Genomic DNA, 14388 nt, shown 5'->3' on the forward strand with positions numbered 1-14388 from the left:
TATGTGTATACATACGTACACACGACGAGAAAAGGGAGAAGAAAAGATGCTTGCAAGTCCTTCACGTGTTTTGTGTCCGGTTTAAGCGAGCAATAGTACAAAAAATCTTGTATGATATACAAGAGCCGGATTCAGCAAGGGTACGTATATCGAGACACCATGTAGACACATGGTGTATAATTCTTATGTGGGAACAAGCAACCTACGAGAATACTTAGGCACAGAACCGTTGAATGGTATTATTAAAACAGAATAGGATAAAATGGAGAAATTTTTCAGTGAAACCGACGCTCAAGATTTTGCGATTACAATTAATTGCTCGACTAGACTTTGCACACGGGTATATAAGTTATACCTAGTTGTCGGTGCTTTTTCTCTTTTTTTCTTGTATGTACTTTCGAGTATGAAAAAGGCACAGGTGTTAGACTCTGTGCTCTCACATTTTTGGACGCGATATTTATCGCTGTAATTGGGTCAACGAACCGATCCGTCATTATAAACACCGTTAGGTTCATCTCGGGAGGGTATCTAACCCTCGGTCGGGCAAAAATTACTTTCTCTTCAAGATTTCGCCCGCGGGTTACAGGTGAACATTGGCACAATTTTAAAAGACCCACATCACTTAAACGGTGAAAATCGCGAAGCTATAGTATATTACATTTTGCGGTAAAGATATTCGAGACAACCGTTTATGAAGTTTCACGAAATTGCTGCACACTCGTTGGTGCAGGGTCATTTATTCAAAAACTTATTTTTTATTCTCCAGAATCCCAGTACATAAAATACATATTCAAGTAATTTTTGTGAAAACTGTCCTCAATTTCGATTTTGTGATGAAACCTAGATTACTGTATAGTAGACGAGATAAATGAGCCGTACTGTCTGAATTAAAAGTTGGTGAAAAAGTTAGAAAAAAAAGAAAAAAAAATGTTCAAAGAATGTCCAGTGATGATATTTGGCCAATGGTAGTAAACCCGAATCAATTAATATTCCGATTGCGTGATGGAGATAAATCTGAGCAAATTCGAATAACACAACTTAAGGTATAAACGAATTAACGAATGGTTTCTTAATTAGTACGTTGAAAATATTTAAACTCTCGCGTGTTTGATTGGATTCTAATGTTTTTGGGCTTATATTGCGCGTTTATCGGACACCCACAAATTGTCTGTAATACATTTAAAAATCAGACATTATAATACAGTTATAACGAGCGAATGTGATTATTAACGAACATTTGTTGTCCCGTATTAATGAAAATCTATTTTTATGCTCTACGAAGAAAACTGTGCGTAAAATACTTTTCATGCGATCCTTGGAGATCTCTATAATGGTGAATAAAATCAACAGACATTCAGCAAACATTAGAAGTAATGAGATAAAAAACAAAGTACAAGAGTACAATCACTTTGAACGGTCCAATTATAAAATCTTTTCTCAAATTGTTGGTATCTTAGCATGTACTGATCTAATTTGCCAAGATCCATTCTCACAACGCAGTATTTTGTTTCTTTCGTATTTACCATCATTGACGCATATAACATTTGTGGATAGTTTCAAACGATATTTTCACCATATTTAGACATTTGGTGAGTCCCATTCGTACAGTCAATTTCACTCATCAATGGTCACATGACTTGAATTTTTTTTAATTTCAAAGCGAGTGGTAAAATGAGGATTGGAACGTTTCCAGACGTAAGGTATAGGCATAACAGCGCAGTTTAACGCAGAGTATTCTCTCGCATGTTAAAACTTATCCACACAAGTCAGCATGCGAATAGGTATTTGTGCCTTATACTGGCCGTGCATGCGTGTGTCTTTATTATGCGATGGTTTCAGCCACGCATCACACGTGCAGAGCCATGGATGGCGGTCCGCAGCAGGCGTACATTATACATATACTTTATTAAAATAGCGGTATCGGACGAGCGACGTACACAAGGACAGACCGGAAATAACCAGGGAACCGGAACCGGGATCTTTCACAATGAATTCCCCCTCCTCCGCAACGACGTGCTTAACCCACGTACGTATCGTGCCGCAATGGAGATGCGTTATGCGTGTACGCGACGTATGGATGGACGTACGTAACTGCAACATGGTTAAAATTATAGACGCCGCCTTGTCTGCAAGTTCGTCTCGCCATTTTGCGTTGTACGCGATTATTGAAATACAGTCGAAGGCTTTTACGACTTTGTGCAAGTTGTTTTTGTTTTTTTTTCTTTTGAAGGATAAATTACGTCGCCATTATTATAACAGATGTGAAAAATCAGATTGCCATTATTTAGGTAGATATTTATATATATATATATATAAGCGCTTGGTCTTCGCTGCAAGGTCACTATTCGACTGACTCGAATTGTCAGGGTCTCTGATCTCTTCGAAAAAGAAGCCTGCATGTCGTATCATGGACGAAGGAAATCAGAACAAGGATCAACTTGGCTGGATGGTATAATTTATACACGTCTGTGTAACTGTGATCATGATTCACTATATAGTGATCAATAAGCCCAAACAGTTAACTCACACCGAACCCCGCAGAATTTTTCACCGTTTAATTTCGCGACGAAATTATACCTAGGTGATATATTCCGCAGACTCCTGACGTGTGTAAACAGTCTAAAAATTACCTGTACCCACGTGTTATTTACCTGGTAAAATATTTTTCTCGACATTTTAATCAAGAATAATAATATATGCAGTATTATGTTATTATACGATTGAAGCAACGGTTCGCAATGGAAAATTTTGACACGGTTTTCGTAAGTTGAATAAAAAATAGAGGTATTTTTATTACGATGTGAACAACTGACTGACGAATAGGTACAGTAATGTTCATTAATGCCTTGAGCTTAAGGCTAACTTGTTTGCGGTCCGAAACAAAATGCGAGTCTCGATTCTATACGAATTTTATGACAGTGACCGGCTGTGCAGTTGATATGAGAGATTGGGAGGCATTGTCACATAATTCGTATAGAATCGAAACTCGCATTTTGTTTCGGACCGCAAACAAGTTAGCCGTAATCTCAAGGCAATAATGAACATTACTGTACAACTATTTGGCTCATGAATTACATGAATTTTTTGCCAGTTTATTGCAAGAACTAAAAACATATGAAACCGCTGTCTGATCGTCTCGATGAAAGCTGATGGTATTTTTTTTGCGTTGGTAAAGCAATAAGGGGAGAATAATTTTTTTTTTAAATTTGGTATAAATTACCGTGCAGGCTTACAAATGCCTATTTATTCGTCTTTCCTACCGCTCGACAGTTGGATGTTACGTAGTTTAGAGGAATCGAAATAACCTCCGGATCATTCGAAGACGAAATGTGCGCGAGGGCGGGCGATAAGCTATCTTTACTATTGTGGGCATTCACGCCTATACACCGCACTTAATCGCTAGATGAAGTTTCGTAAACAGTTCTATCGCGTTGCTCAATTGGTAATAACCCGCTCACAATCATAGGAAGTTTACGATACTCTTGAACGGAAAGTATAGTCTTGTACACTATTTCGGAAATATTTACTTCAACTAATCACGAAGTCAGACATGCGTTTCGATTATTGTTTCAACATAACGGAACTGAAAGAATCAAAACCCTGTCCTCTGCTTAAACGAAATAAAAAATTAACGGAAGCCAATCAAAGAAATATTCGGTATTGTCATTTTAATTGGGAATTAAACTCGGAATGGCAAATCGTAAAGTTAAGCCGCTTTAACGATTCTTTCCAAACGGTTTTAATTAGCTGGGATGTTCCCGGAACATCTCTCTGCAGCACTATCTCTGTATTAAATTGTGTAATTTTAATGATAAACAGGAAAAAAATCTTCGCCACTGTGCGAACTGTGATATTTCAGTAACGAGTCGATTTAATGCAATAATATTATAAATCTGTGCTGAATCTGCGACGGCGACAATTTTGTAGGCCACAATCAACGCGGAATCTATAAAAATGAAAGAGAATCGTAACCTTAAAGATGGAACGGTTTTTATCGAATTTCAAAACACGCTAAAAGTTAATATATCGCGTTGATTACTGTACGCGTATTCGCTTACAACATATGTATAAGTCGGAGTTCGAAAGAGAAATGATATTTAGGTTTACGTAATTATTGTATGCCTATCTGTAAGTATGCATATATATATATATATATATATATATATATATATATATATTATATGTACAAGAAAGAGATACATCCGTATGTACACATTACACATATACATATGTATAATAACTGAATAAATTTTACAGACTGTTATAATGTCACACACGTGTGTGCTCGTCGTGCGGAGGAAGACGTGCCAATTTGTGTACGTATAATATATGTAAACACATTAATATGCGTATCCCTCTTGTTTTACTCCTCTCCTCATATTATATGCAGCCGTTTGCGTGGGAGGCCGTGGTCCAGTATAATAAAACAAGATGCAAACCTCTGACATAAGACTTTCACCCCTGAGGGCCCTTCGATTATCAGGCTTGTATTAGACCACGATCACGCGTTACGTTCGTAATTCTTCTAATCTATTATCCGATCCCTGTATAATTATGTAACGAAAATAAAAGACAAGGAAGTGGAAGCCGGTTGAACTTTGCGTTTGTGAAGCAGGCTATAAGGCTAAGAGCTGCGGTCTTAGTACTGTTAAAATAGACTCGTGGGAATGGACTTGCAGGCGTAGACGCACCTCGATCGTCGAAGGAAATGCAAACACTGCACTTCATTACACTTATAGATCCAATAAGAAAGAGGAAATCGTCATGGCGTGCGAGTGCGCCGATTCACACCGTACGTACGAAATTCGAAGTTAATAAATATTATACGCTTTGTGTGAACATCGCTCCGAAGTATAATATATACATATATATATATATATACATATACACAATGTGTATGAGGTATAATAAAACGAACCTGTTTCTGTAGGTTAGCTGCACTTTTTTTCCTTCGTTTGGCAAATTTTTTTTTAAGAAACATATATAACAGATATATTTATCCCTGAAGCTCTTTTCTTTTTTTCTTCACTCGACTAAAGTGTGTGCAATTTTTATACATTTATTATTATCACCGTACGAAAGTTCGATTTATAATTATTTATAAATTTTAACCAACATTGCAACAGTCGAACAGGAATGTCCAGTTTTTCATTCGACTTGTACTGCACGTAGTCATATTTAGGCAACAGATTATAGCTGATAATTTCACGATAGCATCATTTCTCCTTCTCAGTTTAACGGCACCACGTGACATCATGATGTGTAGAAAAAAAAAGGGAAAAAATAAACAACAACAGATACGAAACCTGCGAGCTCGCGATGCATCGAATACGGTGCGTGTGTAACGGATTGATCAACATTTAGTGCCGATTAAGAAAATTTATTTTTATTTCTACACGCGGTATCAATCTGTTCGTGTATCTAATTATATACATACATCTACTTTCTGTTTCTGTATCGAAAGAATTAAACATAAAGCAATAAATGCATCACGAAGTGTATTTCGTATTTCATTTCATTTCATTCAATTCAGTATTATCATTTTTTGTATTTTTATTAAATTGTCCAGTGTGGGCAGTTGATTGCTGCGTAATTAGCAATTAATGCCTGCGCAGGACAGGTGATTCACATGAAGTCACGCCTGCATACTGATATAAAAGAATAGCTGAATATAGGTACGCATGTATGTAACGCGATGTGCATACGTTGCAATACGCATAGGTGATTACGTATTAAACCTTCTGGATCTGCAATAGCGTTAAATAAATATACTCACCGCATATTTGTCCTTGTAGAAGAGCGAACTTGTAGACATGGTGTTAATTTTAATTAAACAAACAAGCACTGATCTGGGCTACCTCAAACAAACAGCAAGTCAATACTCAGATTTGATACGGTCGTCATGATTGCTTTATTTAACATACATGCAATACGATACTGACTACATAGTTTAACACACTGCAGTCCACTGGCCACTGACGGATTGTACACATTGAACCGAACCGAGTTTTATATTTATAAAGAAAAAGCAAAACGAAAAAGTACTTCGCTGATCGGAGATAATGATGAGCGCACAGTGTCTGTCCATGCCATGGATGTACGTATGTGGCAAGGCATCAAAGCAGACGCTCGCCGTGTCGCAACTATAATTATTTAACTAATTTATTATGTATCTCAAGTATATAGTAGTGGACACTCGGCGGTCTATTCGTCACCTGGATTCAACTCGAAGGAGAAAGAGACTGGAAAACCTACTGTGTATGTCCAGTTAGATCGTCGCTACCAGAAGGGTACAGCCCCTCCATATCCATTGCAAGTGACCTACAATCTAAGTGCTGTTCCTCCCTACCACCTTCTCATCTCTTACCGATCTTAAGGAAGATTGGAGAGTTTGGTCAATACGGATTCCTCGATACGAACGGGTGGATTCGGCTTCTACGATCGTTTCGACACAAAACGTTGATAAAAAACTATCATCCAAATGATAATTATCACTCAAACGGAAACGCTGTAAGAGGGATAGATTTTTCGAAATATATGCGTTTCGCGAATATTTATACTTATCGCGGAAGCGCAAATTTCAGAATTTCATATATTTGTGTCCTCGATTTTTGATATTAATTTATTTATGTTGCAGCTATACTCCACGCGCGTAAATCTTCTACTCACTACCTGTGCAATAGATCGAGAAAGTTGATCACTTTTTTTTTCTCTCTCTCTTTCTCCTTCTTTTCATTTTATTTTAGTCGTACGTTCAACTTTGCTGCTTAAAAATTGTTATTGTAAAAACTTTGACGGAAGAATAGAGCATGGCGTATGGCAAGCGTTACTAAAGAATCGGTAGATTAATTGTTTTTAGAATTGTTGGGATTGTGTGATATTACACTTTTGACTAAAAGTTAGTTGAAAAGATGCAAACATTATTGTGCTGTGAATTTGAAATTTTACCGCATCGATGCAAATATGTATGGCACGCAATTGCTTTCGTTTACTCTTAGGTAAACCGAGATCGCCGAGAGATCATACTCGTATATTGATGCAGGTAGTCATCTATTATTGAAACTGACAATATGTATCATTACAAACGCTGGGTAATTCGAAAATGATTCAGTTATATTATAATTGATGTCTTTCTGACTCAGTCACGATGAAACGATTCATCCGATTTTCTTTACATAACGATTCTGTGAGTATATGACGATGAGAACTATTTAGCATAATCTATTAAATAATATCCAATGTGGTAACCTGTGCTTACCTATAAACCGCAATAGCAGTCAACATCCATCTTTATCGAAATGCCGGTTTTCGCATCAAGATACTATTACGACCACGTTCAATATGCGTTGCATCATTTTTCCACTTTGAATTCCCCGGGCTGAGCGTATCCTTCGATTATCTCGAAATCGATTTCGATTCGGATGAAAATCGATCTTCTCTCGTATCGAGACATCGAACCACGAATACATTGATGATCGTACGGCGATAAAAATATATTTTTAACCTGTCCACTTTTTGCTCGCCGCTAACAATTGCGAAGCGAGGGATACTTTTAGAGTTATTCCATCAACGGGATTCTTTGTTCTGCGGTGTGACAGGCATTATTATACGTTTTAAGTTTCGAGATTTGCCCAATAATAATGGCCGACGCTCTATTGTCCTGTCGATATGAATACACCTCGAAGATTGAATATCGAAAACATTTCTCGAGTTAGTTGTGCGGCGCGGTACGTAAGTCTTGCACGTTTGTTTCTTTTCGCTGGAAAAAGCAGCTACAAAATGACTCAAGAGGGACAGTAAGTAGCTAATAATTGACTTAAGCCTAGTTCAAAATGTAGAGTTGGATTTTGTGTCGAAACCTGGCTCACCGTCCGGTACATTATTCGTGCTAAATTGATTGTAAAAATACGCCTGCCGCCCTGCAGGCTTTCGAAACGCCGCCATGTTGTGAAATGGTTTTATTGATTCTCGAAATTTCTAGAAAACTAGTTCTAACCGACAATATTTACCTCGGGAGGGCTCCCTTATTAAATTATCGAATAAACTATTATCTATTCCTGTAATCGACGTCATGCCAACCGAATAAAACACCCTCTCGACCTCTCGAGACGCTTCGAATTCCCAAGCGGCTTGATGCGGCTCATGCTCGTAATCGTGTAACACGAGAGTACGAAAATGTTTTCTCTACTGATAAATCTGGCTTCTTATCAGCAGCCCCTCGTTATTCGATTGCTCGCTCTCAGTGTCTACCCTGGATAATTTACGGCGCCATAAAAAAAAATACTGCCCTTTGTCGATACATCAATCGCCATTCGCACTTCCGGCGTATTATGACTTGCCATTATTTTCCTTCCCCATGACCACGTTTTGAATACCACGAGTTCAATAAACCAGTCACATTTTTTCGTAATTCGAATATCTAGCTCATTCATATCGCGGCTCGAAACGTCATGTTCATAACCAAGAATTTTTTTTTACGTTTTACTTGATATTTACGAATTCTTGCTGTCCTTGTTTATTCTCAGGGTGACACCTCCGCCGGTGATGTGGGCGCAAAGAAGTAACGTAGTGTACGTTACTATATGTCTGGAGGACTGTAAAGATCCCACAATCAAAGTTGAGCCCGATAAAATATATTTCTATGGTATTGGCGGCACTGAACGTAAGGCGCACGAGGTAACAATCAATTTGTACAAAGAAATCGACCCAGAAAAGACAATCCAAACTCCAAAGGGCAGGAATTTCGAATTGGTCCTTACAAAAAAGACTCTTGGACCATACTGGCCGCACCTGACGAAAGACAAACAAAAGTATCACTGGCTGAAAAGTGACTTCAACAAATGGCAAGATGAAGACGATAGCGAAGATGAAGCATCCTTCGGCGGTGGTGGTGGCGGAAACCGTGACTTGGAAGAGGTAACATTGATTGATCTGCTTAATTAATTCATTTTCATGAAAAGAGTCGTAATGTTTAGTCTTTTCACATGAAAATTGATAAACTGTACACGAGGGTGGTTTGTGGAAAACAATTGTGTATTTTTCCATCCTTCAAATATGTCGTTTCAACTGTATTTTAAAAATTTCACAACCCACTAGATTCCATAAATCTCTTTCTAAATTATCCCATGATACAACAAAATAAAATAGAATGTTTTTCAAATTTATAAGTGTGCATTAACTGAGCATAGAGTATAAGTTTGTCGATTCTCTTTGTGAATGATATTGATGGCGGAGTATAATCTTTGGCATTGTGATGACCAGTCAGGCGTCAAACAACAAATTTCATCCAAGAAAGCAGCTTTAAACTAAGATTCTCTCAGAAGTAAATAGTACTTTATGTGGCATGCCCGTAAAGTTGGTGTTTTTACGGCAAGGATAATGAACGAGTAAATTTCATTACAAGGTAAAAGCTAGCCAAAAGCGAGTAATGAAATCATTATACGAGCCAAAAGTACTTTACGGGTGCACCCCGCACAATGTTTTTTGCTGGCAAAACATGATAAGTCCCTTTGCCGTCTGTTGAAATCTACACCTCGGATCGTGCAACAGAAGTCGGAACTGCTGTATAAAGTCTATATGCCAGTTCTGAGATGCACACTTAGAACTGGGGATCGAAACTGCCGTATAAAGTCTTTGTATTCTATTCTGAGGTTAGCGGTACAAAGTGACACTTTACAGATCGAAAACAGGCGTCAAAAAGTGACTTTTTCATGCCTGTGTTAAAAAAACGAGTATATATGTGATATTCTTTATCTACAATTGTCGGTAGCTATTTAAATAGAAGAAACTTTGATTTATAGCTTCATATTCTTAAAATAATCGGTATCTCGTTTAAACAATTTAATTAAATGTATTTTGAGATTTCACGTGAACTTAACGCTATTGTATGTAACAAAGAAATGTTTCAAGCTTCAGGATTTTTAACTCAATAAGAGTTCAATATATCTTTTTTGTTTCATTTACATACGCTTAATGTTGAGCATACTGCATTGCCGAATGACAAAAAGCATAATATAATCCGTCGAACTTACCATAAAAAATAATGTAATAGTATATTGCGATACGAGTGCGTGAAGTTGGCGATACCTGACGAGCGTGAAGTTTGTTGCTCGAGCCGAAGGCGAGTGCAGCAATGAAACCCGTATTTATGACACATGATAATTTTTGCAACACCTGTAATGGGAAGTTCGACTTGAGACAATCGTAAACGTGGTCTAATGTTAATGTAGATGTGTTACTGCAACACAGCCGACGAAACTGTAGTCACGAGTCGATTGCGTCAAATGGCACTAGTTGTACTAGTTTAGCTCAGAAAACTGTTAGAAAAATACGAGTTCCTAACAGTTGTGTGATATTTCCCAACAGTTTCTGAACTGTGAGGAATGGGGTACTTCGCACATCCGCCACAGTGCACAAAGTCAAACTTCCCATGCAGGTGTTACAAAAACATCTTTTCATTCGCGTTTGGATACAGTTATAGTATTTCGTTATTAAATCTTATTGGCAAAGTACCCACTGTAAAGTTACACCTTAAAACTTATTTCATATTTTTTACCTTTAAAAGGCCTACCCGGCTCTTTTAGGAGTCAGCAGATAACTCGGAACCTCCACCTGATGTGTTGACTATTTATATACATAAATCATACCTCTAAATAATATTGAATTTCAAGGACAAAATGCCAGCCCTCTAAAAGTTAAAAATTATTTTTGCCAGAGTTGAAGTTTTGCAAAGTTTCTCATTGAGCGCTCTAATACAGAAAGTTCATATTTTTTTTTGCTTCTTCATTTTACAGATGATGCGCCAAATGGGAGGTTTGGGTGGTTCTGGAGACCGCAAGCCAAGTTTTGACGATTTAGATGACATGGGAGATGACGCCGATGGTCCAGACAGTGATGACGATGATATGCCAGATTTGGAATGAAATTGTTTGAAAAAAATCAACTTACCCTCTCGGAAAGAATTGTGAGCTAAAACAGGTGTTCTTTACAGGCGGAAACTTTCGCATGGCCGTCTTGTTTAGGAAAAAAAAAAAAATTCCATTGCGAATGCTTTTTGCAATTTTAGAATCAATGGCCAACAACGTAATACCTAACTTTTAGCTAAGCGCGGTGCGCGAAAGACCGAAAACTTGAAAAGAAGAAAAAATATATAATAACATCTTATAAAAAAAAAATAATGTTGCTGGTAAACGACGAGCAGCCGTACAGTTTTCGACCTCCCCCACCACTACCCATCCCTTAGTCTTTAGCTCGTAAACTAAGTTATAATGCAAAAGCTTTTTTTTTAACAATGAATGAATTAAATGTGTAAAATATTAAGAAGGATATAAAGAAAACCAATAAATGGAAAAAAAAACAGTCTGTTTATTTGATAAAAACTGTCGAGGCTAGATCTCCACATGTGTGAAATGCCTGCTCACACTACGTTAAGAAAAAGAAAACTGGTACATGAACGATTTATTTGATTATTCACATAAGTGAATAACAAGGAAGTTGTTTTCTTGTATATGTAAAAAATAGTTTACACCAAAGCAGGTTATGAAGTACTTACGTAACCATTTCATCGATATTAAAAACTTCCAACAACATTGCGTACAATAGAAGATAAATTGCTGTACCAACGACCACTGCCTAAAATTCAATGTATAAAATTTGTAACAAAATATTCAATATAGAACTGTAATAAATTCATTTACAGAGATGAGTTTCATGGCAGGTGTCATAACTGATTTCAGAGCTATAAATGTATTTTGTAAACCTTAAACTCACACTGATTATACCTTGACTTTAATTATGATTACAATGATGAGTTTCACAGCCTGACGCAGTATGTTTGCGTGAATAATTATACTTAAAATATTATAATAGTTTTTTTTTTTTTTATTAACTAAACCATGTTTAGCCTACAATGCTAGATGCGCCTCGCAATGCTAAATATCCAGCTGTGATGTCCATTGGTAGACTTCGTACAGTTGCATATTCTTCAGCGGTAGCGAAATGCAACTTTGTCTGTGGATCTGTGTATCTTGACTGAAAATAAATATAACAAAGGTTTATATAGAATATAGAGTGCACGAATCTAATTGATAAAACTAATCATTCAACCTACTAGGTAACGAATACTTACAGGAAGGCCAGATATGTCTGAATATTTTTTGGCAGGTTTGAAACTGGGCGGTGCGTTGATTGAGCTATCTGAAAGTGATAACATATATGGTTACACACAAGTTTGAGTTTCAGTTTAATAATTGATTTGAATATTATAACAGAGATATATAACTTGCTGTATTTACTTACAGAGAACAACTTCCGGAGACCAAGGTAATGATCGCTCTTGAGCAAGCACCTGCTTCAGGGATCGCCAGATTCTTTTTTTACCCGAACTGCTTATGGGGCGAAATTTTTGTTGGAATGTTGGATCCTTGAAAACCGGTTGCGGTTTTTTGCTCAATTCCACAATCTCCTCATTCACCATGTTCCCAAATTTATCTGCAGATTGCAGGAAGCAGAGGTCAACTGATTGATGGTAAAAAAAATTGCCTGATTTTTGTGAGTGTGATAAGCGAATGCAAAGTACGGAATTCTTCAGACCTGATTAAACACCAAACTCAAGTTTCTGAACATTTCGGTATTGTTACCAATGACAAACGTACTTTGAACGAAAGTGAGAACTTTGCACATCTCAAAATAACAGGTTGAATTAAAGGTTATGTATGTATAGAAGTTACATGCCAAATGCATTACGGAATAAGGTTACAAATTTTCGATTCGTAGGTAAGTATACTATACCTTTATATCGGTATTATTAAGCTTGAAATGATGAATCTGGGATTGGCAATCGAATTGTATTTACCAGATTGTAAATTTCAAATTTACGCTCGCCTGTAAGAAAATGGCAATCCGTAAATTCGGTTAAATTCGTCGTTGACTGAAGACTATAAAGCCAGTTAACCTTGTGGGCTTTGGTGTGACCAGTGACAACTGAAATTCGTCGCGCGCTTGCGCCCTCTGCGGTGATCCAGCGGCAGAGTTGGGAACTTATTGCAGATCATCAGAGGGTTACCGATCACAATATGATGTTGGCTGCAATAACCTTCCGAGTGACACAGTCGTCGTAATGGTACGTCCAAGTCAATATTTAGCTTGTGCGTACTTCCGACTTATAACGTTACTGAATCGTCAGCGATTCAAGAAATGAATAATGAGAATCAATTTCTTCCAAAATTCGTAGCAAAAACGTGATTTAATTGAAGTATAGGCACCTGGGAAAAGTATGTATACATGGATGATAAATAATGATAGATCAGATGTCATAATGATGCAGAGACCAAAAAGTATATATGTATATGCGGTCCATGTACGCTATTAATATATATGATCCATTTACGATTAATACGTGATGCATACTGTAAATTCTAGAATTTTCCAGGAAACAAACTAGATTATCTACAATAATACGTTTATAATAGGAAATTAGAATAATTATTCATTTCGAAATGGGATTCTTTTCGACACGCGCTCGATGTATTCCACAATATTAATATTCGTAATTATTCCAACAACTTTTCTTTTGCTCTCTCGATCTTGAATTTTCGTAGGCTTAGAATCGAAACGCTGTTTTAGCTAGTCGCAAGTGATGTACCTACGTTGGGTAAAGAAGCAATGTTGTCTTTCGAAAAGTGTTCGTACGGAAAAAAATTCAGAGTAACTGTAACACATCACGGATGCGCTAATTTTGATGGAGATGTAATGGGATGCTCCGTATATGAGACAGTATTGAACGCAGTGTCTGATTTAGAGGCCTAGAAAGGTGATTGTCGGCGATTTTTTTTTGATAGGGAGAGAAAGAACGAAGGTTCTAAAAACTTCTGGTGTAATTTAACACACATTTGAAAGGTATGAGCAAAAGTTTTTATCATCCAACTGTCGCAAAATGGCAGTATCATTAGCTGACCCGTTAACTGAAGAATATATCTTTAGTCAACGGCTGACCATCGAAGAGCTTCGCTACTTGAGCCTGGATCGGCAGGAAAAATAGAGTGCATAATTCTTGTCTGAAATGTAGAAACTAAACTTATTTTTAATTCTCACATCATTTTATTATCGATGTACCAAAACAACCCAACAAACCGTGATATCATATTAATTGTCGAGCTCGAACGTACAAAGTAACGATTTTTACAAAGAAAATTCTGAGCGAAAATGAATGTGATTTAACAGTTTTTTCGGGGTTTTTTTAGTTCATCGATGATGAAAATACATGTCGATTAAAAGTAATTTTAGTTTTTACATTTCAGACAACAATTACGCACTCCATCTTTTCTGCCAACTCGAGATTCCAACGGCGCGCTTCAATGGTCAGCTAATAACTTCGCCGTTTGCGACAAA

General features: G+C 37.1%; 2 protein-coding genes and 1 long non-coding RNA gene across 6 annotated transcripts; 2 read left to right on the plus strand and 1 right to left on the minus strand.

Annotated features, from left to right (window-relative positions):
- Positions 1 to 4257: 4257 nt before the first annotated feature.
- On the plus strand, positions 4258 to 5509 carry LOC124293851. Its single transcript, XR_006903724.1, has 3 exons — positions 4258 to 4316; positions 4391 to 4792; positions 5234 to 5509. It is a non-coding gene; the product is annotated as an uncharacterized LOC124293851 (long non-coding RNA).
- Positions 5510 to 7572: 2063 nt separating this feature from the next.
- Positions 7573 to 11136, plus strand: LOC107224338 (co-chaperone protein daf-41). Of its 2 annotated transcripts, none has more exons than XM_046736809.1 (3): positions 7573 to 7727; positions 8526 to 8916; positions 10794 to 11136. In XM_046736809.1, the coding sequence occupies exons 1-3, from the start codon at positions 7669 to 7671 to the stop codon at positions 10920 to 10922; spliced, it is 579 nt and encodes a 192-aa protein (XP_046592765.1). In that variant the 5' UTR covers positions 7573 to 7668; the 3' UTR covers positions 10923 to 11136. The 2 variants fall into 2 exon arrangements, with proteins under 2 accessions (XP_046592765.1, XP_015519835.1); XM_015664349.2 differs by having other exon boundaries at positions 7588 to 7796.
- LOC107224339 (INO80 complex subunit C) lies at positions 11066 to 12967 on the minus strand. Of its 3 annotated transcripts, none has more exons than XM_046736811.1 (4): positions 12854 to 12967; positions 12298 to 12489; positions 12128 to 12195; positions 11066 to 12030 (listed from the first exon to the last, which is right to left on the minus strand). In XM_046736811.1, the coding sequence occupies exons 2-4, from the start codon at positions 12473 to 12475 to the stop codon at positions 11899 to 11901; spliced, it is 378 nt and encodes a 125-aa protein (XP_046592767.1). In that variant the 5' UTR covers positions 12476 to 12489; positions 12854 to 12967; the 3' UTR covers positions 11066 to 11898. The 3 variants fall into 3 exon arrangements, with proteins under 3 accessions (XP_046592767.1, XP_015519836.1, XP_046592766.1); XM_015664350.2 differs by having other exon boundaries at positions 12790 to 12967; XM_046736810.1 differs by having other exon boundaries at positions 12298 to 12516; positions 12790 to 12967.
- Positions 12968 to 14388: the final 1421 nt, after the last annotated feature.

The sequence above is a fragment of the Neodiprion lecontei genome, chromosome 4 (assembly GCF_021901455.1).
Source record: "Neodiprion lecontei isolate iyNeoLeco1 chromosome 4, iyNeoLeco1.1, whole genome shotgun sequence".
Taxonomy (NCBI): domain Eukaryota; kingdom Metazoa; phylum Arthropoda; class Insecta; order Hymenoptera; family Diprionidae; genus Neodiprion; species Neodiprion lecontei.

Bases quoted from the DNA above. Each gene is read 5' to 3' on its own strand.
- LOC107224338 (XM_015664349.2), top strand. From the start codon at position 7,669: ATGAATACACCTCGAAGATTGAATATCGAAAACATTTCTCGAGTTAGT. The intron at 7,797-8,525 runs GTAAGTAGCTAA...GTTTATTCTCAG, and splicing joins AAAATGACTCAAGAGGGACA to GGTGACACCTCCGCCGGTGA. The intron at 8,917-10,793 runs GTAACATTGATT...TTCATTTTACAG, and splicing joins GAAACCGTGACTTGGAAGAG to ATGATGCGCCAAATGGGAGG.
- LOC107224339 (XM_046736811.1), bottom strand. From the start codon at position 12,475: ATGGTGAATGAGGAGATTGTGGAATTGAGCAAAAAACCGCAACCGGTT. The intron at 12,196-12,297 runs GTAAGTAAATAC...TATCACTTTCAG, and splicing joins GTCTCCGGAAGTTGTTCTCT to ATAGCTCAATCAACGCACCG. The intron at 12,031-12,127 runs GTAAGTATTCGT...ATTTATTTTCAG, and splicing joins CAGACATATCTGGCCTTCCT to TCAAGATACACAGATCCACA.